The 25,739-nt window shown below is 40.3% G+C and overlaps 1 protein-coding gene across 9 annotated transcripts in view; it reads left to right on the top strand.

The window, feature by feature from the left end:
* AK9 (adenylate kinase 9) overlaps positions 1–25,739 on the top strand; it is a 170,532-nt gene that overhangs the window by 124,083 nt on the left and 20,710 nt on the right. For 6 of the 9 annotated variants that reach the window (XM_049898567.1, XM_049898557.1, XM_049898541.1 and 3 more), the window contains exons 29-32: positions 1,047–1,112; positions 8,748–8,960; positions 10,586–10,804; positions 23,991–24,204. In XM_049898567.1, coding sequence (XP_049754524.1) covers positions 1,047–1,112; positions 8,748–8,960; positions 10,586–10,804; positions 23,991–24,204 — 712 coding nt within the window. The other 3 variants (XM_049898602.1, XM_049898612.1, XM_049898593.1) reach the window with 3 other exon arrangements.

Below are 25,739 nucleotides of genomic sequence, written 5' to 3'. Positions count from 1 at the left end.
AGCATAAAGGAGATTCTGTTTTCACAACTCCGTGATTAAAGGACCTATGGTAGAACTATAGTTTAAAGAAAGGAAATAATATGAGCTTCTGTAAACTCTCACCCTCTTAAGAGCAACAGAATATCCCTGGGGGCTCATAAACCAAATTAATTAGATTCAATTCAGTTCTATAATTCTTTCTACAAATATTTCTTCAGTACCTACGTAGTGTAAGTTTTCAGGAATATGTACTCGGTTATTAACCAGATGGAAACCCTGGTGGCACAGTGGTTAAATCCTAGCCAGAGTCCTACTGGACTAGACCAGAGCCCACAGAACATGGCTTTAGGTACCTCTCTGATCTCCCACCATATAAAGGGATTCCAGTTTGAAGAGTCCTGAGCCAGTGAGCCCCAAAATCCTCCAGGGCACTGGCTAGTTTTTACACAAGCCTTGGGGACATGTCAAAGGACCCATTGCCCTCAGACTTAGAGGACCCCAGAAAGGTTGGAGGATAGTGTATACACCATGTTCGTGAACCTATGCTTTCCTCATATGTGCATGTGTATTTTCAGGGTTTTTTTTAAGCTATCGTATTTTGATGGTATTATAAAAGGAGTATCAAACATTTTCAACAAACTACCTCCAAGTGTTTCCTTCTGAAAAATCAGCCAGTGAAAACCCTGTGGATCATAAGGGTCTGATCCCGCTGTGTATGGGGTCGCCAGGAGTTGGAGGCCAGCTTGACAGCAGCTAACAACAAATTTCCCTATTTCTCCAAGTATGAAAAACAAACAAACAGATAAATAATAAATACTTGAAAAGGAGTTCTAAAGATTGTGTAAAGGGGGTCACCAAGTGCCATTTCTCTTTCTGGAGGGAAATAGCTGATCAAGAGGTCCAGAGACACAAAGATGAAAGTAGCATAATTAGAACCAGCACATACCTTTCAGGAAACATCATCATCTTTTCACCCAAATATTATCCTCAGTTTGGAAAAAAGAAATACATTAATACGTAGAAAGTAATTTTTATCCTTATCCATTAATTGTCTGTTTCTTTAACAGGATGATATGATTGCTAAAAGAAGGGCTGAACTTATATCAGAAAGAGAGAAAAAAAAGAAAAGGGAGGTAAGTAAATGGTGTAAAATTTAAAAAAGCAGAGGAAAACATCTTGAAGGAAATATACAGTGTTTGCATATGAGTGTGAATGATACATCGTTTTGATTTTCTTCTTTATGCTTTTTGTTATTCCGTAACTGCTTTTATCGTTTTTGTAATCAGAAAACTGAACAGTTTTTAAAGGAAAGAACACTACTAAAGATAGTTAAAATAATCTAATATAAAATATGGTATAATCTAATGTAAAATATGTTGTTTTTGGACTTTTATCTTTGCTTCCCACACTTGCAGCCAATGCCACAGGTAGATGGGCTGGAGAGAGATCACTAGACAGGAAGCCCTGCGAAGTTGTGCTAAAATGTACATTATCTCTAGATAAACAGTGGAATGGGGCATCGCCTGTGAACCTTCAGACTCAGATACTTGTGCAGGATGCTCAATACAGCTCTTTTTCTCCATCTGCTGGTTTTTAAATAGGATAAACCTTGAAGATCATGGATTTTGTTTGTTAAGAGAGAGCTATTCACTAGCAGACCCAAATGCCACAGCCAGGCAACTCAAGAGTGCAGAGGTGAGAAGGAGAGGTGACTGTATAAGCTAGCTCTAAAAAGGACCTGAGGCTCATTTATACAACCAGCTTATAAGTAACCCTGCACCATCAAGACAAATGATAACAAAACCCCTTTCTTCTTCCATTTCCTTCTGGCTTAAGGTACTTTTTAACATCTTTTCAAGGTTGACACTCCTGTAATCTGATTTCCATCTATATAAAAATGTTTGGCCAAACAAGGAGGAGGAGAAAAGAAGAATAACAGAAAATACTACTTGCTGGAAACAACCACACACATCTCTGGGGTGGTGATGTTGGATTTGGATGTAGAGGGCTGCTGAAGCAATGCAGCTGTAACCGTGGGCACAAAATGTTGCAGATGAGCCTAAACAATTGTTGCCTTTGTCCAGGCAAAATCTTTACAACCACAAGCAGATCTAAAACTATTAGATGAAGGAAGTTATGACACTACCTATTTTTGGGTTTTTTTTTTTTTAATGCTATTTTTAGGTTTTTTAAAGAACTCTCTGCTTCATTATTTACCTTGGTCTTCATTCCTTTATTCAGTCAGTTAACCATGTCTTCGGCTGGGTTCTCTAGAGAAGCAAAACCAGTGAAGTGTATAAATATGTATATAGAGAGAGATTTGTATCAAGGAAATGCCTCATGTGGTTGTAGAGGCTGAAAAGTCCCAAGTCCTTGGGTTAGGCTGGAGGCTTCTCTAGTGGTTCCATTTAGAATCACCTCAAATGTCTCAGCAACACATTATGGAAGGAGTCCAGACGGGGGAAGAAGTCCAGACTTTGGCATCAAGCTGACCTCAAATGGTATCCTCTCTCTAGTTCTCACTCGCTTTGTCACTACTGGATCGCCACTGCTTGCACATAGTAGGTACTCAATATATAGTTGTTTTTCTATTGTTGTTGTTAGGTGCCATCAAGTCAGTTCCAACTCATAGCAACCCTATATACAGGAGAACGAAACACTGCTCAGTCCTGCACCATCCACACAATCATTGCTATGCTTGAGCCCATTGTTGCAGCCACTGCGTCAATCCATCTCACTGAGGGTCTTCCTCTTTTTTGCTGACGCTCTACTTTACCAAGCATGATGTCCTTCTCCAGGGACTGGTCCCTCCTGATAACATGTCCAAAGTACATGAGACAAAGTCTCACCATTGTTGCTTCTAAGGAGATTTCTGGCTGTACTTCTTCCAAGACAGATTTGTTCATTCTTCTGGAAGTCCAGGAGCCCTCGTGGCACAGTGGTTAAGAGCTATGGCTGCTAACCAAAAGGTCGGCAGTTCAAATCCACCAGCTGCCCCTTGGAAGCCCTATGGGGAAATTCCACTTTGTCCTATAGAGTCACTGTGAGTCAGAATGGAGTCAATACCAACAAGTCAATGGGCAGTCCATGGTATATTCAATATTCTTCACCAACACCATAATTCCAAGGCATCAATTCTTCTTCAGTCTTCCTTATTCATTGTCCAGCTTTCACATGCACATGATGCAATTGAAAATACCATGGCTTGGCCCTGAACACCTTTTATCTCAGCACTGAAGTCACTCCTGAGGTTCACCCTTCAGCCAAAGATTAGACAGGCCCGTAAAACTAAATGAGACTAAATGGGCAGCTCAGGGGTAAGGATGAAAAGGCAGGAGGGGACAGGAAAGCTGGTAATGGGGAACCCAAGGTCAAGAAGGGGTGAGTGTAGACGTATCGTGAGGTTGGCAACAAATGTCATGAAACAATATGTGCATTAATTGTTTAATGAGAAACTAGTTTGCTCTGTAAACCTTCATCTAAAGTACAATAAATAAAATAAATTACCATGGCTTGGGTCAGGCACACCTTAGTCCTCAAGGTGACGTCTTTGCTTTTTAACGTTTTAAAGAGCTCTTTTGCAGCAGATTTGCCCAGTGCGATATGGCATTTGATTTCTTGACTGCTGGTTCCATGGGTTTTGATTGTGGATCCAAGTAAAATGAAATCCTTGACAACTTTAATCTTTTCTCCGTTTATCATGATGTTGCTTATTGGTCCAGTTGTGAGGGCTTTTGTTTTCTTTATGTTGAGGTGTAATCCATACTGAAGGCTGTAGTCTTTGATGTTCATCAGTAAGTGCTTCAAGTCCTCCTTCTTCACTTTCATCAAGCAAGGTTGTGTTGTCAGCATATCAAAAGTTAATGAGTCTTCCTCCAATCCTTATGCTGAGTTCTTTTCTATATAGCCCAGCTTCTAGAATTATTTGCTTAGCATACAGATTGAATAAGTATGGTGAAAGGATAGAACCCTGATGGACATCTTTCCTGACTTTAAGCCACACAATATCCCTTCTGTCCAAACGACTGCCTCTATGTACAGGTTCTGCATGAGTACTATTAAGTGTTCTGGAATTTCCATTCTTCGAAATACTATCCATGATTTTTTATGATCCACACAGCTGAATGCCTTTGCATAGTCAGTAAAACACAGGTAAACATCTTTCAGGTGTTCTCTGCTTTCAGCCGGGATACACCTAACATCAGCAATGATATCTGTCATTCCACATCCTCTTCTGAATCCAGTTTGAATTTCTGGTAGTTCCCCATTGAGGTACTGCAGCAACCGCTTTTGAATGATATTCAGCAAAATTTTACATGTGTGTGATATTAATGATATTGTTCGATAATTTTTTCAAAAGTAGACCACCAGGTTCTTCTTCCTAGTCTAAGTCTGGAAGCTCTGCTGAGACCTGTCCACCATGGGTGACCCTGCTGGTATTCAAAATACTGGTGGCAAAACTTCCAGCATCATGGCGACATGCAGGGCACCACAGTATGGCAAACAGAGACAAGTGGTAGTGTCCTGGTGCTGTAGCATAGCATTGAGTAAGTTACTTAAACCTCTCTGAGCCTATGCTTTTTCATTGTAAAATGGGAAAATTAATAATTCCTAAATTCCCTCACTAATAATAATTTAATTTCTTTGTTATGCTTTAATTAGATCTACTTTTTCTTTAGAATTAGTTTTCAGGATCAATGAAAAATGTTTTTGATTTATAATTTTTCCATTTGCCAACATTAGAATGATGTGTTTTCTTATAATTTTTTAATTCAAAGATTCAAGTTTGTATGCTACTAGCCTGGGACTTAATCTTTTATGAAATTGGCTGTGTACCCCATAAAATTAAAAGCCCCAAAACCAAACCCACTGCCGTCCAGTCGATTCCGACTCATAGCGAGCCTATAGGGCAGAGCAGAACTGCCCCATAGGGTTTTCAAGGCTCTAAATCTTTATGGGAGCAGACTGCCACATCTTTCTCTCTCGGATTGGCTGCTAGGTTTGAACCACCAACTTTTTGGTTAGCAGCCGAGCACTTAACCCATACAATTAGATTATACAAATGAGCTTTTGGACTACAACTTCTGAGATTTTTGATTAATTAAAGGTTAAAATTGTGTATGGATTTTTTTCAACTTCTTTAACTGAAAGAAGTTGAAATAAAATATGTCATGTACTACTGCCTCAGGCAGTAAAACACTAAACACAGTGTTGCTTCTCTGAGCTCACATAGTGTGATTGTCATCATCAGTTAATGTGACATCCGGAACTAAATCCATCCTCAGTCCAGATATAGGCTCTGGAGCTTGCTTTCATGAACAGATCTGGAGGCTTTCTCATCACTTGCCTCTGTGTGGAATATGCCGCTACATGACTTACCTTTTTAAAACTAACTGGGGACTCACATGCTGCCATAGCCCTTCCCAGGTGTGGTTTCTTGCCCTCCACAAAAATCAATGCCTCTACTGTCTGACTTCTTAGCAGCAAATAAAACATTTTTAACACTAGAAATCATTTCAAGGTACCAATGTGGCTACTTGGATTAATTTCATAGCAAAACATTGCCATCATGTGGAATTTTAGTCTCATGGTGTGACTAAACAATGTTCTGTAAGCCAACCCCTTTCTTACAGAGATTTATGCTTCATACCTCCCAACTCCTCAGAGGCCTGGCTTCTGCTCTTACTCCTCTCTCTATACTCTCACTCCCTCCTGGTTCACTGGCTCCTTTTCTGATGCCCAGGGAACTAAATGGTTTCAAAACTAACATTAAAAAAAGGACAAGAATTGAGAAACAGGGCCCTATAGCTAAACCTCCTTTCAGATAGAGAGGAGCTTGAGCAAGAAACAGGAAGGAATGAGCCCTTATGCTCTTGTCTTCCTCCCACCACCTGGAGGCCCAAATCCTGGCTCCAGGTGCCTTTTAAAAGAGCAAGGACTTGATAATAGAAAGATTAGGACATAGCAAGCTAACAGGAGATTGCAGGAATTCTAGATCATGAGAGGGCAAATAGTAGAGTGGGGCTGGAAAGGAGAGAGATTTGAGAGTTACTTAGAAGTGCAGGGAGTCCTGGTGGCACAGTGGTTAAGATATTGGCTGTTGACTGATTTGAATCTACCACCTGCTGCTTGGAAACTCTATGGGGCAGTTCTACTCTGTGCTACAGGGTTGCTATGAGTCAGAATCAACTCAACAGCAGAGGGTTTGGTTTTGGTTTAGGAGTGCAGTATTTGGTAACAGATTGGATGGCAAAGTCAGAGAGCAATGAGTCAGGATGACTCCCAGGTTTCTAACAAGACGGCGGTGCTCCAACTGAGACAGGGAGAAGAGTGTGGAGCCAATGCAAAACCAAAAACCCAAACCCGTTGCCATCAAGTCGATTCTGACTCATAGCAACCCTACAGGACAGAGTAGAACTGCCTCATACGGTTTCCAAGGAATGGCTGGTGGATTCAAACTGCTGACCTTTTGGTTAGCAGCCGAGCTCTTAACAAATGCACCACCAGGGCTCTGGAGCCATTGCATGAGGATGAATATTATGAGCTTCGTTTTGTACAAACAGAACTGTAGTACTTAAAGCCTATACAACACAATATAGTACCAATATCCTCTCATGTTCCTTAGCAGTCACTTATGTGTTACTCTTATTTCCTCAGATAGGCTATAACTTCCTAAAAGTCATGTACTATTATATTAGTACAGTACTTTATAAAAAGTGACAGTAATAGCAATAATAGCTATCATTTGCATGCTTAGTACATGCCAGAAACTTCGAGATGCAGTGTATTAGTTAATATAGGCCTTCTAGCCATAATCTTTGTGACTCCCACACGATGATTGGGTGGAACTATGCAAGTAAGGTATTTGTGGCCCACCAAGGGGACTGGACAGCTTGCTAATAATGCAAATAAAGTGTATGGAACCCTAACGAGAGGATCGGTCAGTTTTATCATCCCGCTAGGCTTAAAAGAGAGCTAATCCCAGAGCATGAGGGGACCTGACTGCCACTAAGAAGAGCTGGGAGCAGAGCACATCCTTTGGACCCAGGATCCCTGCGCTGAGGTCCTCCTAGACCCGGGAGACACAGAGAGGAGTTATAACACAGAACACAGAGAGAGGCAGCAGAACCAGGACAGAGCGGGAGAGCTGTAACATCGTGGACGGAGAGAAGCAGCGGCAAAGAAATTGTGGCAGCAGAAGCAGCAGAACCAGGAGACAGTGCAGTGGGCTTCCCTCCCCATGCAGTAAGAGATCTGAGCGCTTTTGGGCTGAGACTTGCTGATGGAGTAGGGTGCCTCCAGGCACTTATCGACAGAGCTAAAAGAACTTTGTAACACCTACTCAAGCAGAGCAGAGGTAGATCTACAGGCCAGGAAGAGGCCTCCCTGCGGCACAGCCGGGAAGAGTCTGTTCTGATCAAAGAACTGTATCTTGAGCGTTCCTGAACCTGAATTGTAACCTATTACCTCCCTAATAAACCCCATAATTGTGAGTATGGTCTATGAGTTCTGTGTGGCCATTGCAGTGAATTATCGAACCCAACAGGGAAGTAGAGAGTGCTGTGGGAGGGACGGTTGGTGTCGGAATTGGTAAAAAGGTTGGAGGGTGGAGGTATGTCCACCTTGGGCTCTTGATGCTGATAGTAATCCTCTCTCCCTCCCTTGAAGTTAGAGGTCAGACACCCACGCTGCACCCTTATTACAGTGTCCTGAGAGCTTTCGCTGTACTAATTTAATTGTCACAAAAACCCTGTGGGGTATGTTGTAAAGAAAAGACTCTCCAACTCTATTAAAGTAAAATAAAAATATTTATTGAAGCCAACATGTCATTCAAATGGGGATCGTGAAAGCCTCAGAGGTTTGAAGCTTATGGATCCCGGGGAGGGGTACAAATCCCACATAGTTATAATACCATAGGAGAAACTACAAAACACAATAATCAGAATGGTTTACAGTGATTGAGGTCAATCAAAGGTGGGACAAAGCAAAGTGTGATTTTTAACACTATTGGTTATATTATTACATCTGGAATACATTGGTTGGCTAAAGGACATAATTGCAGAGTCTGTGGTCGCAGAACTGGGGTCTCATGACCTTCACAGAACAATGGCATGATGTTGGCATGACAATATTGTCAGCAACAAGTTATTAAACATTACCTCACGCAGAGCATAAGATCTCCTGGGAAGAGCTAACACAAAGAGTTTTCCGTAAGGTTTGGTTACTGATTCACAATCTTAGCCTAACCACAAAACCTTAATAATGGGGTTGGTTTCTAAGCAACAGGGTTTAAATCTGTGTGAAAAGTTACACTTAAGCTTTAGCATTTGTTCAGAGATTTTATTTTAGGTCAGAAGCCTCTTTTGATTTTATATCCCATATCGGGTAGGTACTTTTGTTATTCCTATTTTGCACATGAGGAAACTGATCTTGTTCAAGTTAACAAAGTAAGTGAGTGTTTAATATTCTTTGAATTGCATTAGATATTGTTACTGAAGACTATCAAAAACATGTAACATTCTGACAGCCATAATCATAAAAAACATCAAACATCTTTGTCTATTTATGAGATCACTATGGCATCAGATCTTGAAGGTATTAAATTTCTGGGCATCAGATACTTAAATTTTTACTGTGTTACTGGATGAATTTTGCCATGCCATACCAACCAACATCCAGTTATTACAAAATATTGCAGATGATTAGTTATGGGTGTCATTCATTACACATTTCATACATATAGGACAAGATAATCTTTTCTTCCTCAGGTTGGTGTTAAAGAAGATGAAGATATTAGTGAGGAAGAACCTGAAGAAGAGGAAGATGATAGTATTGACAACATCCTTGAAGAAGAATTTCCAAAAGAAGAGGAAGACATGAGTGAGGAAGATGAAGAACAGGAAATTGATGCCACTGAACGCCTGAGAAGTGAAGTGGGAGAAAAATTTGAAGCAGATATGAGTAATTTACAAATAATACAGGTTACTACTTTTCTTTCATTTTCATGATTCAAAAAAGTAACATTTAATTTTCACCACATTAAAAAAAAGTAACATTTGGTATGTGTGTGGTTACATAGGTAGATATGGATGCATATATGTATATAGGAAGACATGTGAGTAAATGCACGTGCCTGTGGAGGTGTAATTATATGCATATGTATACACCTATTTGTGTATGCTGCATGTATATCCACGTATACAACAAACCACATGGGGGGCACAGTTATGGAGGCTTCCTAGACATACCCAAACAGCTCATGGGGTTGGTTCACTGGGTCAAAAAGCTTGAGGCCATAGTCTCAGGGGACAACTTAGTCAACTGGCATATAACATAGTTCACAAAGATAATGTTCTACATCCGAGTTTGGTGAGTAGCATCTGGGGTCTTAAAAGCTGGGGGGAGGGGGGACATCCAAGTACTACTATTGATCTCTGCTCATATGGAGCAAAAGAGAATAAAGGAAATCAAAGCCTCAAAGAAGAAACTAGTCCATGGGACTAAGAGCCCACATGAATCACAACCTTTTCTAACCTGAGACCAGAAGAGCTAGATGGTGCCTGGCTACCATTACTGACCTTCTGACCAGGGACACAATCAAAGGTCCCAGATAGAATGGGAGAAAAATATAGAACGAAACTAAAATTCCTAAAAAAAAAAAAAGCCAGACCTAGTGGACAGATAGAGACTAGAGGAACCCCTGAGACTATTGCCCTAGATACATTTTGAACTTGGAATTGAAGCTATTTCTGGAGGTCACATTTCAGCCAAATAATAGGTTCGCTTATGAAATAAATAATATCACCTTTGCGTAATGTGCCCCCTTAAACAATTAACTAACCATATGAGACCAAACAGTTACCCAAAACCAAAAATGAGACGGCAAGGAGGGAAAGCGAAGCTAGATCAATAGAAACAGAACAAACAGAATGGAAATAACAAGAATGCTGACTCATTGTAAAAATTGTAACCAATGGCACAGAACAATTTGTATAAAAATTGTTAAAGGTGAACCTAATTCGCTGTGTACACTTTCACCTAGAACACAATAAAATGTTATTTAAAAAAAAAGTAATATTTTAAAATGAAATGAAAACAATTTGGTTTATGCCTTAGTTTTGTTTTTTGTATGTTTTAAAACAAATATATTTTAGGGCTGTATTTCCTTTTGTCAGCCCCACTTATAATTACGAAAACAGATTTATAAATCAAAGGCAACCTGGAAGCCACAGGATCAGAAGTTTGAACAGCCAGCACGTAGCCGCTCAGAAGCTGAAAAACATTTGTTCTTTAGACTGAGTCAGGAGCCCTGGTGGTACAGTGGTTAAAGTGCTCAGCTGCTAACTGATAGATCAGCAGTTCAAACCTACCAGCTGCTCCAAGGGAGAAAAGACCTGGTGATGTGCTCCTGTGGAAGATTGCAGCCTAGGAAACCCTGTGGTGCAGCTCTGCTCTGTCCTATAGGGTCACAGTGAGTTGGAATCAACTCGAAGGCCCACAACAGACTGAGGCAGTCAGTTGCTAGCTGTGTCTATGTGCTGCGTGACTCAATACTACCAGCCTTTTCCTCACTGAATATATTTGGTTTTATGCTTTTACTGCTTAGGATGAATTTGAGAAGTTTTTGATACCGATAATTCACATTAACGGAGCTCGAAAAACCCACATTGTACAATATGTGTTGAACACCAAAGTGAAGCCACTGGTGGAAAATCGTGCAAGCATTTTTGAGAAATGTTATCCAATAGCACCACATCTTGCCCAGAAAATGCTCAACCTTACCTACAAATATATAAGCTCATTTGGATATTGGGACCCTGTCAAGGTAATGTCAGCAAATGCATTGGAACCATGCTCTTTCTGTACTTTTTTTTTTTTTTTAAGATATTCTAGGAAAAAGACAATGGATAATATCAAAAGTCGTAAGCATTGTACAGTATTCTTAACTAGATATAAAAATATTTGGTTGTTTTGCCTTTCTGATGTGGAAAAAATAGTTGAAGGATTTAATTTCTTTCGTCTCTTTCTGTAGCAATAACCTAATTAAAACTTGGTTTTACCTTTGTAGTAGTGGAAATATTAAACTAGTGATCTACCACTACCTTGCTGTCTAATTTTAGGGAGGTCATTTAGCCTCTGTCATTCTGCTTCCTCACCTTTATTATGGAAGAATATTGCCACTAGGTCTTTGTGATCAAATGCAAGAGTGATAAAACCTTCTGGAAAGTGTAAAACACCACCCAAAATAATGTTTTTAACAGTTAATGCTCATAACAAACTCATTTCTAAGTACTGTTCCAAAAAACAATGTTGTTGTTATTAGGTGCTGTCGAGTCGGTTCCAACTCATAGCTACCCTGTGTACAACAGAACGAAATGCTCCAGTCCTGCCCCGTCCTCACAGTCATTCTATGCAGTGTCAACAAACAGATTTAATTCCACTGGAATTCAATAGCTTCAAACGTAGGGTGATTTTCAGCAAGTCTTAAGAACACATTGGTCACAGTTTTAGTCTCTGGGGAATAAGCAGTGGACAAAACAGGCAAGGTTCCTTTTATCATAGAGCTTATATTTAGTTAGGTTGGGGAGGGCGGATAGGCAGTACATAAATAAATAAATACAATTATGTCAGATAGTGCTAAGTGCTATAAAGACAATAAAAGTGTAATGTTGGAGTCCTGGGTGGTACAAATGGTTAATGTGCTTGGCTGCTAACCAAAAGGTCTACCCAGAGGCACCTAGAAAGAAAAGCCTTACTTCCAAAAAAAATCAACCATTGAAAACACTATAGAGCACAGCCCTACTCTGACACACATGGGGTGGCCATGAGTCAGAAACAACTCAGCAGCAACTGGCTTTGGTCAATGTGATGACTGGGTGCAGAAGCTGCTTTAGATGAGACACCTAAATGATGAGGAGGAGCCATGCAAACAGAGTGAGCAGCAAGTATAAAAGCTTTAATGCAAGAATAAGTTTCTCATGTTTGAGGAACAGAAAGAAGGCCAGTGCAGGTGGAGTTTAATGAGTGGGGAGGAGCGTGGTATGAGAGGATGTTGAAGAGAGAAACCAGACTCAAACCAAACCCACTGCCATGAGTAGATTCTGACTCACTGGACCCTATAGGACAGAGTAGAACTGCCCCATAGGGTTTCCAAGGCTGTAGATTTTACAGAAGCAGGCTGCCACATCTTTCTCCCATGGAGCGGCTGATGGGTTTGAACTGCCACCCTTTCAGTTAGGAGTCAAGCGCTTTAACCACTGCACTAATAGGGCTCCTTGTTGAAGAGAGAAGCCAGGTTTAAATCACATAAGCAGAATAAGCCAAGTGCAATGGGACACCAGTACCATGACTTTGGATTTTCTTTGAAGGGCAGTGGGATGCCACTGGAAGGTTGAGAATGGGAGAGTGACAATATGTTATTTAGGATTTACTTCTGCTGGATAGAATAGGGAGGTGCAACAGTTAATCACTTGGCTGGTAACCAAAAGGTTGGCAGTTCGAACGCACCCAGCAGCCCTAAGGGACAAGAAAACCTATGGGGCAGTTCTACTCTGTCACATGGGGTTGCTGTCTGTCGTAATTGACTCAACAGCACCTAACAACAACAGATAGGAAAGAACGCAGAGTTATAAGAATGGGATCTCAGAGGTTGAAGGAGCTCTCAGGTTGCTTAGGCCCACCACTCAATCCAAACCTGAGTCACGTCACAACTTTTAACCAATATTCATTCATTCCACCTCTAACAGAGAACTCACTCCTCCAGGTGCTGCCCATCCAATATTCTAACAGCTCTATCCCTTGAAAAAATTTTTTTTCTTATATTGAGTATAAGTTCTGCCCTTTTAAGTCCCACTTTAATATCTACTACCTAAATATAGAAGAAACACATTAAACTTCCTCCACATGAAAATTTTCAGATACTTAAAAACAGCTTTCATATCCCCTTTTAGTTTTCAATTTTCCAAAAAAAATCCTCAGTTCCTACCATTGTTCCTCATATAACATGGCTTCGAGTCTCCAAAACTCCAAGTCTTTCTCTCCTGAACTCATTCCAGTTGGTCTGTACCCTTGAAAATAGAGGTAGAACTGAGCACATTTTTCTTGGTGGCCTTAGACACTCACATTAGAGCAGGTATGACCATCGATGTTATTCTAAATAGTGTAATTTTAAATGTAGCCTAAGATAGTGCGTTAGTTATCCATTGCTTCATAACAAATTAATAAAATTTTTTTTTAAAAAACTTAGCTCAAAACCCACCCACTGCCGTCGAGTCGATTCTGACTCATAGTGACCCTATAAGACAGAGTAGAACTGCCCCATAGAGTTTCCAAGGAGCGCCTGGAGGATTTGAACTGCCAACTTCTTGGTTAGCAGCTGTAGCACTTAACCACTGCACCACCAGAGTTTCCTAGCTTAAAAACAGCACACATTATCTCACATTTTCTGGGGGTTAGGAATTTGTGAGTGATTCAGCTGAGATTCTAGCTCACAATCTCCCATGTGGTTACAACTGAGATGTCAAGGGGCTGCAGTCATCTGAAAGCTTGACTGGGGATGGAGGATCTGCTTCCAAGATGGCTCACTAATACGGCTGTTGGCAGGAGTCCTCAGTTGCTCACTGGCTGTTAGCAGGAGACCTTAATTCCTCACCATGTGGGCCTTCCCATAAGCTGCTTGAGAGTCCTCACAACATGGCTACTAACTTCTCCCAGAGTGAGCAATCCAACAGAAAGAATTTACAATATCTTTTGTGACCTAGTCTCTAAGTTTCCACACTGTCATTCGTACTTTAATCTGTTTGTTAGAAGTGAGTCACTAAGTTCAGCGCACACTCAAAAGGAGGAGGATTAGTTTCTACCTCTTGAAGGGAGGTAATATTTTAAAAGCACCACAGATGGCATTCATTTATTGTTAGGCAGGCCACATTGTGGTAATATTTTAAAAGCACCACAGATTCATTTATTGTTAGGCAGGCCACATTGTGGTAATATTTTAAAAGCACCACAGATGGCATTCATTTATTGTTAGGCAGGCCACATTGTGGACTTATACTGCACTTAGAGGCAGCCAAGATCCCTAGCTTATTTTTCACACAATGCGTCTCTCTTACCTGTGTTTGTGAAGTTGGAGTTTTTTTTCCCAACTGTCATTTCAACATAAAACTTTAGAAGCCCTGATTAGTCATATCTCCTAGCTGCATGTGACCTGCTCACTAGACCAATGTACCTTCTTATCTTCACCTGAGATACACAGTGGATAAGACCATGGCCTCTGGAGCCAGAGTGCCTGAGTTCAAAAACCAAGACATACTAGATAAGTGACCTTGGAAAAATTACTTAACCTCTAGGATCCATTGCCTTTTGCAAAATGAGAAAATAGGAATAGTTCCCACCTTACAATATTGTTAACAAGGGTTGAATGAGCTAAATGGAGTAAGGTGCTTGGCTCTTTGTAACTTCTCAATTAATATATGTTGTTGCTATTAATATGTATTACTATTGTTGGTCACTGATAAAAAAAATATTTTGGAGGACAGGATCAAGGATGGGCTCAGGTGCATGTTACTTAAAACATCCTGTCTTGTTGATTTTGAGACAATCAGTTTCAATTCTACTTAACTGTGCTATGATGTTCTTTATCTTAACCACAGGATATGAAGAGAAACCTTTCAAAATATCATGTTGAAATATAGACACATTATGATAGTTCTCTCCAGAGAGAATTGGATAGAGTTAAGCATGTATCAGTTTCATTTTAAAAGCCTTTGAAAAATAGCCATGCCTTAACCTTCTCTGAAATGGGCAAGAAAGGACAAGAACTAAGCAGGCAAAGTCAGAGTATTATTTGGGGAGAAAGAAGGCTCAGATCCAAACACAGTTTGAATTTTCACAAAAACGCCTTTTGGAGAAATGAGTGCATGGTGATAAGAAGGGTTTAAGCATATAAATAGACATTTATCAGGGCTGTTGGAAATCTTGCTGGGTGTCTGACAATTTGATATTGCTAATTTTGATGATACCATGACATTCCGACCTACAGATGCGCAAGGATACATGCTAAATATTTTCAGCAACAGCAGAAACAACTGAAAGAATTTACACTTAACTAGGGAATTTGAAATGGAATCACTAAACTTTCAGCTTTTCTTTTATTACCAAGTGTATGGCATACAGCAGTCACTCCCACCCTACTCTTGAATTTCTGCGTATCATTCTACTTAGCAGTCAATGCTAGCCATGAGTTTTACTCCAGCTCAAGGATGGTGATGTTGACAATGCCACTGACCTGTGACAGCTGTCCTGATGTAGCTCTAGAAAAACCAAAACCAAACCAGTTGCTGTCCAGTCGATTCTGACTCATAGCGGCTCTGGGGGAGGAGAACTAGTAACCTACCATTCTGCACCTAGTCTGTCAAGTCCAGGGATGGCTGATGCTTGTCATCTGATGCTATAAAAAAGACATTAAAGCCTAGCACCAGTTAATTACCCAGTCCTCATCATCACCAATCCGAGATGTTGGACCACTCCCTCTGTCCCATTCCATACTACACCTTAGGCTGCCTTTTGTGGGTGTTTTTCCCTTTCCTGGCTTCCCTTAATGATTATATGAATATAATTTCATCTGCACAAAAATGTGCAAGATAACCCAGTGGGATTCTCCCTGCCAGTATACTCCAAAAGATTCCCGCTTCAGAAATTGTTATGGATTGAATTGTGTCCTCCCAAAATATGTGTTGGTACCCTAACTCCTATACCTGTGGATGTAATCCCATTTGGGAATGAGTATCCTTTATTATGTTAATGAGGCCATATCAGTGTAAGGTGTGTCCTAAACCTAACTACTTCTGAGTTATGAAGAGAGCAGATTAGACACAGGAGGAAGCATATACAGAAGGAAAGACAAACTCTATCTGATGACAGCAGAGACAGATGAATCAACAAGCCCTAGAACTCCAAGGATTGCCAGCTACTAGAAGCTCAAATAGACAAGAAAGGACCTCCCCCTAGAGTCACATCCTGAATTTGGACTTCTAGCCTCCCAAAGAGAAGCTCTGGTTGTGCAGTGGTTAAGCTCTGGGCTGCTAACTGAAAGGTCAGATGTTTGAACCCTCCAGCTGTTCTGTGGTAGAAAGATGTGGCGGTCTGTTTCTGTAAAGACTACAGCCTTGGAAACCCTGTGGGGGCAGTTCTACTCTGTCCTATAAGGTCACTGTGAGTTGGAATCAACTGGATGGCCACGGGTTTATGACATATATAAAAAGTTGCCATCAAGTCAATTCCGACTCATAGCAACCCTATAGGACAGAGTAGAACTTCCGTATAGGGTTTCCAAGGCTGTAATCTTCACAGAACCAGATTGCCACATCTTTCTCCTGAGGAGTAGTTGGTGGGTTCAAGCTGCTGACTTTTGGTTAGCAGCCAAGCGCTTAGCCACTTCGTCACCAGGTCTCCTTAAATGTCATAAACTGAAACCCCACTGAGAAGAAGTAAATTGATTGCATGTGGGTGTAAAATAATTTGTACTTTTTACAGTTTAGTTTAATATTTTATTATAATTTTCTTACTCTGTAAGAACAATTTTTTTATTTTACAAATTTTTAAAAATGTATTTGGGGGGAGGCGGGGCCAAGATGGCGGACGAGGTGGATGCTACCGCGGATCCCTCTTGCAACAAAGACTCGGAAAAACAAGTGAATCGATCACATACATAACAATCTACGAACTCTGAACAACAAACACAGATTTAGAGACGGAGAACGAACAAATATGGGGAGGCAGCGATTGTTTTCAGAGCCTGGAGCCAGCTTACCAGTCAGGTGACCTTCGGCGCCCGATTTGGGGCAGAGCCCGGGGGGCAGATGGCACAAACAAGGGGTCCAGCCCTAGCCCCCGAACTCATTCCGGGAGGGGGCCCAGCTGGTTCGCACAGGCGGTGTGGCAGCGCAGCCGGTGGGAGAAGTCCCCGGGAGGCAGTGACTGGTCTTGGAGCGGGGAGAGCAGCGTCCCAGCCGGGGAGCCGTCCCGTCAGGATTTTGGCAGCGCGGGCGCGGCAAAAGCGCGGGGAGCAGCTCCATCCCCCTGAACTGACCCCGGGGGGGGGTCCAGCCGGTTCGCGCGGGCGGCGTGGTGGCGCAGCCCATGGGAGAAGTCCCCAGGAGGCAGTGACTGGTCTTGGAGCGGGGAGAGCGGCGTCCCAGCCGGGACGCGCGGTCGCGGAGCAGGCGTGGGGAGCTGCTCCGCTCTCCTGAGCCAACCCCGGGGGAGGCCGAGCTGGTTCTCGGGGGCGGCGTGGCAACGCGGCTGGTGGGACGGGGAGTCCCTGGGGGGCAGCGACTGATTTTGGAGTCGGGAGTGCACCATCCCAGTAGGGGAGCCTTAACCTTGGGCGTGGGGCTGACAGCGGAGGATCTGACCGTGACTCCAGCGGGCCAGACCCCCCGGGGGCAATCTCCACACAGCCAGCACACATAGGCGACGCGCCCCGCGGAAATCTCAGATATAACAGTCATTCCAAGCAAGACAAGCAACTCTGGCTATATTCTGAGGTGCCACTCTCCTATCTCTCTGATCCCTCCCCCACCCTCCCCAGGCGGCTTCATTAACATCCGAATAGCCTGAGCCAGAGGGAGAACTCTGATAGGGATCTGACTGCATTTTTTTTTTTAGCAGATTTTCTGGAAAAACTAGTTTCCCAGTGATGGCTCAGAGACAGCAGTCCATATCAAATCACATAAAGAAGCAGACCATGACAGCTTCTCCAACCCCCCAAACAAAAGAATCAAAATCTTTCCCAAATGAAGATACAATCCTGGAATTATCAGATACAGAATATAAAAAACTAATTTACAGAATGCTTCAAGACATCACAAACGAAATAAGGCAAACTGCAGAAAAAGCCAAGGAACACACTGATAAAACTGTTGAAGAACTCAAAAAGATTATTCAAGAACATAGTGGAAAAATTAATAAGTCGCAAGAATCCACAGAGAGACAACATGTAGAAATCCAAAAGATTAACAATAAAATTACAGAATTAGACAACGCAATAGGAAGTCAGAGGAGCAGACTCGAGCAATTAGAATGCAGAATGGGACATCTGGAGGACCAGGGAATCAACACCAACATAGCTGAAAAAAAATCAGATAAAAGAATTAAAAAAAATGAAGAAACCCTAAGAATCATGTGGGACTCTATGAAGAAGGATAACTTGCGAGTGATTGGAGTCCCAGAACAGGGAGGGGGGACAGAAAACACAGAGAAAATAGTTGAAGAACTGACACAAAACTTCCCTGACATCATGAAAGACGAAAGGATATCTATCCAAGATGCTCATCGAACCCCATTTAAGATTGATCCAAAAAGAAAAACACCAAGACATATTATCATCAAACTCACCAAAACCAAAGATAAAGAGAAAATTTTAAAAAGCAGCCAGGGAGAAAAGAAAGGTTTCCTTCAAGGGAGAATCAATAAGAATAAGTTCAGACTACTCAGCAGAAACCATGCAGGCAAGAAGGGAATGGGACGACATATACAGAGAAAAACTGCCAGCCAAGGATCATATATCCAGCAAAACTCTCTCTGAAATATGAAGGCGAAATTAAGATATTTACAGATAAACACAAGTTTAGAGAATTTCCAAAAACCAAACCAAAGCTACAAGAAATACTAAAGGAAATTGTTTGGTCAGAAAACCAATAATATCAGATACCAGCACAACACAAGGTCACAAAACAGAACGTCCTGATATCCACTCAAATAGGGAAATCACAAAAACAAACAAATTAAGATTAATTAAAAAAAAAATACACATAACAGGGAATCATGGAAGTCAATAGGTAAAAGATCACAATAATCAAAAAGAGGGACTAAATACAGGAGGCATTGAACTGCCATATGGAGAGTGATACAAGGAGATATAGAACAATACAAGTTAAGTTTCTACTTAGAAAAATAGGGGTAAATAATAAGGTAACCACAAAAAGGTATAACAACTCCATAACTCAAGATAAAAGCCAAGAAAAACGTAACGACTCAACTAACATAAAGTCAAACACTATGAAAATGAGGATCTCACAATTTACTAAGAAAAACGCCTCAGCACAAAAAAGTAGGTGGAAAAATGAAATTGTCAACAACACACATAAAAAGGCATCAAAATGACAGCACTAAAAACTTATTTATAATTACGCTGAATGTAAATGGACTAAATGCACCAATAAAGAGACAGAGAGTCACACACTGGATAAAGAAACACGATCCATCTATATGCTGCCTACAAGAGACACACCTTAGACTTAGAGACACAAACAAACTAAAACTCAAAGGATGGAAAAAAATGTATCAAGCAAACAATAAGCAAAAAAGAAGAGGAGTAGCAATATTAATTTCTGACAAAATAGACTTTAGACTTAAATCCACCACAAAGGATAAAGAAGGACACTATATAATGATAAAAGGGACAATTGATCAGGAAGACATAACCATATTAAATATTTATGCACCCAATGACAGGGCTGCAAGATACATAAATCAAATTTTAACAGAATTGAAAAGTGAGATAGACACCTCCACAATTATAGTAGGAGACTTCAACACACCACTTTCGGAGAAGGACAGGACATCCAGTAAGAAGCTCAATAGAGACACGGAAGACCTACTTACAACAATCAACCAATTTGACCTCATTGACTTATACAGAACTCTCCACCCAACTGCTGCAAAGTATACTTTTTTTTCTAGCGCACATGGAACATTCTCTAGAATAGACCACATATTAGGTCATAAACCTTTGCAGAGTCCAAAACATCGAAATATTACAAAGCATCTTCTCAGACCACAAGGCAATAAAACTAGAAATCAATAGCAGAAAAACTAGGGAAAAGAAATCAAATACCTGGAAACTGAACAATACCCTGCTGAAAAAAGACTGGGTTATAGAAGACATCAAGGAGGGAATAAGGAAATTCATGGAATGCAACGAGAATGAAAATACTTCCTATCAAAACCTCTGGGACACAGCAAAAGCAGTGCTCAGAGGCCAATTTATATCGATAAATGCACACATACAAAAAGAAGAAAGAGCCAAAAGCAGAGAACTGTCCCGACAACTTGAACAAATAGAAAGTGAGCAACAAAAGAACCCATCAGGCACCAGAAGAAAACAAATAATAAAAATTAGAGCTGAACTAAATGAATTAGAGAACAGAAAAACAATTGAAAGAATTAACAAAGCCAAAAGCTGGTTCTTTGAAAACATTAACAAAATTGATAAACCATTGGCTAGACTGACTAAAGAAATACAGGAAAGGAAACAAATAACCCGAATAAGAAACGAGAAGGACCACATCACAACAGAACCAAATGAAATTAAAAGAATCATTTCAGATTACTACGAAAAATTGTACTCTAACAAATTTGAAAACCTAGAAGAAATGGATGAATTCTTGGAAAAACACTACCTACCTAAACTAACACATTCAGAAGTAGAACAACTAAATAGACCCATAACAAAAAAAGAGATTGAAACGGTAATCAAAAAACTCCCAACAAAAAAAGCCCTGGCCCGGACGGCTTCACTGCAGAGTTCTACCAAACTTTCAGAGAAGAGTTAACACCACTACTACTGAAGGTATTTCAAAGCATAGAAAATGACGGAATACTACCCAACTCATTCTATGAAGCCACCATCTCCCTGATACCAAAACCAGGTAAAGACATTACAAAAAAAGAAAATTATAGGCCTATATCCCTCATGAACATAGATGCAAAAATCCTCAACAAAATTCTAGCCAATAGAATCCAACAACACATCAAAAAAATAATTCACCATGATCAAGTGGGATTTATACCAGGTATGCAAGGCTGGTTTAATATCAGAAAAACCATTAATGTAATCCATCACATAAATAAAACAAAAGACAAAAACCACATGATCTTATCAATTGATGCAGAAAAGGCATTTGACAAAGTCCAACACCCATTTATGATAAAAACTCTTACCAAATAGGAATTGAAGAAAAATTCCTCAACATAATAAAGGGCATTGCAAAGCCAACAGCCAATATCACTCTAAATGGAGAGAACCTGAAAGCATTTCCCTTGAGAACGGGAACCAGACAAGGATGCCCTTTATCACTGCTCTTATTCAACATCGTACTTGAAGTCCTAGCCAGGGCAATTAGGCTAGACAAAGAAATAAAGGGTATCCGGATTGGCAAGGAGGAAGTAAAGTTATCACTATTTGCAGATGACATGATCTTATACACAGAAAACCCTAAGGAATCCTCCAGAAAACTACTGAAACTAATAGAAGAGTTTGGCAGAGTCTCAGGTTATAAAATAAACATACAAAAATCACTTGGATTCCTCTACATCAACAAAAAGAACACCGAAGAGGAAATAACCAAATCAATACCATTCACAGTAGCCCCCAAGAAGATAAAATACTTAGGAATAAATCTTACCAAGGATGTAAAAGACCTATACAAAGAAAACTACAAAGCTCTACTACAAGAAATTCAAAAGGACATACTTAAGTGGAAAAACATACCTTGCTCATGGATAGGAAGACTTAACATAGTAAAAATGTCTATTCTACCAAAAGCCATGTATACATTTAACGCACTTCCGATCCAAATTCCAATGTCATATTTTAAGGGGATAGAGAAACAAATCACCAAGTTCATATGGAAGGGAAAGAAGCCCCGGATAAGTAAAGCATTACTGAAAAAGAAGAAGAAAGTGGGAGGCCTCACTCTATCTGATTTCAGAAGCTCTTATACAGCCACAGTAGTCAAAACAGCCTGGTACTGGTACAACAACAGGCACATAGACCAATGGAACAGAATTGAGAACCCAGATATAAATCCATCCACATACGAGCAGCTGATATTTGACAAAGGACCAGTGTCAGTTAATTGGGGAAAAGATAGTCTTTTTAACAAATGGTGCTGGCATAACTGGATATCCATTTGCAAAAGAATGAAAGAGGACCCATACCTCACACCATGCACAAAAACTAACTCCAAGTGGATCAAAGACCTAAACATAAAGACTAAAACGATAAAGATCATGGAAGAAAAAATAGGGACAACCCTAGGAGCCCTAATACAAGGCATAAACAGAATACAAAACATTACCAAAAATGATGAAGAGAAACCAGATAACTGGGAGCTCCTAAAAATCAAACACCAAGAGTAAAAAGACCACCTACAGACTGGGAAAGAATTTTCAGCTATGACATCTCAGACCAGCGCCTGATCTCTAAAATCTACATGATCCTGTCAAAACTCAACCACAAAAAGACAAACAACCCAATCAAGAAGTGGGCAAAGGATATGAACACACATTTCACTAAAGAAGATATTCAGGCAGCTAACAGATACATGAGAAAATGCTCTCGATCATTAGCCATTAGAGAAATGCAAATTAAAACTACGATGAGATTCCGTCTCACTCCAACAAAAAAAAAAACAAGGCTGGCATTAATCCAAAAAACACAAAATAATAAATGTTGGAGAGGCTGCGGAGAGATTGGAACTCTTATATACTGCTGGTGGGAATGTAAAATGGTACAACCACTTTGGAAATCTATCTGGTGTTATCTTAAACAGTTAGAAATAGAACTACCATACAACCCAGAAATCCCACTCCTGGGAATATACCCTAGAGAAATAAGAGCCTTCACACAAACAGATATATGCACACCCATGTTTATTGCAGCTCTGTTTACAATAGCAAAAAGTTGGAAGCAACCAAGGTGTCTGTCAACGGATGAATGGGTAAATAAATTGTGGTATATTCACACAATGGAATACTACGCATCGATAAAGAACAGTGACAAGTCTGTGAAACATTTCATAACATGGAGGAACCTGGAAGGCATTATGCTGAGCGAAATGAGTCAGAGGCAAAAGGACAAATATTGTATAAGACCACTATTATAAGATCTTGAGAAATAGTAAACCTGAGAAGAACACATACTTTTGTGGTTACGGGGGGGGGGGAGGGTGGGAGAGGGTTTTTTATTGATTAATCAGTAGATAAGAACTGCTTTAGGTGAAGGGAAAGACAACACTCAATACATGGAAGGTCAGCTCAATTGGACTGGACCAAAAGCAAAGAAGTTTCCGGGATAAAATGAATGCTTCAAAGGTCAGCGGAGCAAGTGCGGGGGTCTGGGGAACATGGTTTTCGGGGACTTCTAAGTCAATTGGCAAAATAATTCTATTATGAAAACATTCTGCATCCCACTTTGAAATGTGGCGTCTGGGGTCTTAAATGCTAACAAGCGGCCATCTAAGATGCATCAATTGGTCTCAACCCACCTGGAGCAAAGGAAAATGAAGAACACCAAGGCCACACGACAACTAAGAGCCCAAGAGACAGAAAGGGCCACATGAACCAGAGACCTACATCATCCTGAGACCAGAAGAACTAGTTGGTGCCCGGCCACAATCGATGACTGCCCTGACAGGGAGCACAACAGAGAACTCCTGAGGGAGCAGGAGATCAGTGGGATGCAGACCCCAAATTCTCATAAAAAGACCATACTTAATGGTCTGACTGAGACTAGAGGAATCCCGGCGGCAATGCTCCCCAGACCTTCTGTTGGCACAGGACAGAAACCATCCCCGAAGACAACTCATCAGACATGAAAGGGACTGGTCAGCGGGGGGGAGAGAGACGCTGATGAAGAGTGAGCTAATTATATCAGGTGGACACTTGAGTTGTGTTGGCAACTCTTGTCTGGAGGAGGGATGGGAGGATAGAGAGAGAGGGAAGCTGGCAAAATTGTCACGAAAGGAGAGACTGAAAGGGCTGACTCAATAGGGGGAGAGCAAGTGGGAGTAGGGAGTAAGATGTGTGTAAACTTATATGTGACAGACTGATTGGATTTGTAAACGTTCACTTGAAGCTTAATAAAAGTTAATTAAAAAAAATGTATTTGGGGAAAATGCTGTTTAAAGTAAAACTAACTTATGAATTCAATTGTGTATATATTGCAGCTAAGTGAAGGAGAGACAATCAAGCCATTTGAAAGCCCAGAGAATCCAAGTTTTCCTGTAATCCATCGTCAGTATATTTATTTTTTATCTAGTAAGGAAAGTAAAGAAAAGTTTATGAAGAATCCAATCAAATATATTCGCCAGCCCAAACCCAAGCCGACGATGCCCATTAGGATTGCAGTCGTGGGGCCTCCAAAATCTGGAAAAACTACAGGTGAGGGTGTGTTTGCCTGTTTTCCTCAAGCATAAACTGTTATGCTTGTGGATCCTTAAAATAGTGACAACCCTTGCCACTTCTCCAGGAAACCAACTATCAAAATGGACTCAAAAAGAGACAAAAACCCCCAAATACACCAGTAACACTGAAGAAAAGGCATTGAAAAGTATGACCCAACTCCTAAATATCCCAGAATCAAATGGTTTTAGAGGAAACTTATATTGAACTTTCAAAAAATTAAAAATTCAAAGAACAGTAATATCTGTGTTTTTGAAAGCTTTTTTCAGAGCAGTGAAAAAGACAGTAAGCTCCCCAATTCATTTTTAGTTTATTTTTTATTAAGAAGTCTAGTCCATATAATCAAAAAGGTATAAGAGAATACAAGTTCATTTTTAAATTAACATAGCTCTGATACCAAAATCTAATGAAGGTAGTGCACGAAATTAAAACTTAACATCACTTATAAACACGGAATCAAATCTAAATAAAATACTAGAAAATCGATGATAATATATTAAAATATATTTGCATAGTAATTCTGTTAAAGGAATATATTGATATAACCAATTATGTTAATAGATTAAAGGATAAAAAGCGATGATTAATCATTGCTGGAAAAGGCATTTGATAAACTGTATTCGTGTAATGTTTGAATTTTGTATTACTTTAGACTGTGATTTTTTTTTTTTAAAAAAGGCAAATAATCTAACAATAGTTTGGTTGTAGTTTTTCAAGATGGCATGAGAACAACATGAACAGTGGTTGGTCGTGCAGTGAGGATACAAGAGAAAGGACAAATAAACAAGCTATTTCAAAGGCAAAAAACAATAGGATTTAATGACTGACTGAATAGAAAATGAAGAGAGATCATTTCAAAGATTAATTTGTCACCAGGAATAATAAGGGGAGTTTTGTTTTCCAGCTCTTCAGCTGAAAAGAGGAAAAATTTGTTTTGTCCATTTAAAATGTTTACCATGACAAAAGGGCCTTAATAGTTGTATTCTAAATGTTCAGAATTTCTAAAGTGTACATTTCTAAATATTCGTATTTCCCCAAGGAAAGCAGAACATGTCTATTCAAAATAAAATCCCACATCCAGAGCAAAAGGTGAAAATAGAGACAGGGCAATCTGATTTCGCAATCTTTGTAGAAGTTAGAAGTTTTTTTTAATTAGATGTCACATTTTAAAAGCTTAATTATTTTTAGAACTTTAAAAATAGCGTTCTGAGCCCAGAGTGTGTGGCAAAGCTGAGGTTAAGGGTCCTGTGGCTGTCATAGGGGGCTTCCCCTTTGGGTGCCCTGGACTGTGGTCCTGGGTCAGTCCACATTCTCCATGGGACAGGTTGGGCTCCCTTGCGTGTCCTCTGCCCACTGCTGTCTCCAGGCAATGCTCATAAACCACACATGACAGAGCATGACCACATTTAATAATCACTAGATGCCATTGCTTTGGGTCTCACTTAGGAGAAGCAGAAACCAATATGAGTCCTGTTTCAGCCAATGGCACTGCCTTTGTTATCTAGTGCTGCTGT

The sequence above is a fragment of the Elephas maximus genome, chromosome 1 (genome assembly GCF_024166365.1).
Source record: "Elephas maximus indicus isolate mEleMax1 chromosome 1, mEleMax1 primary haplotype, whole genome shotgun sequence".
In the NCBI taxonomy this organism is placed as follows: Eukaryota; Metazoa; Chordata; class Mammalia; order Proboscidea; family Elephantidae; genus Elephas; species Elephas maximus.
The sequence above is the reverse complement of the archived record's forward strand: the minus strand, read 5'-3'. Positions and strand labels throughout refer to the sequence as shown.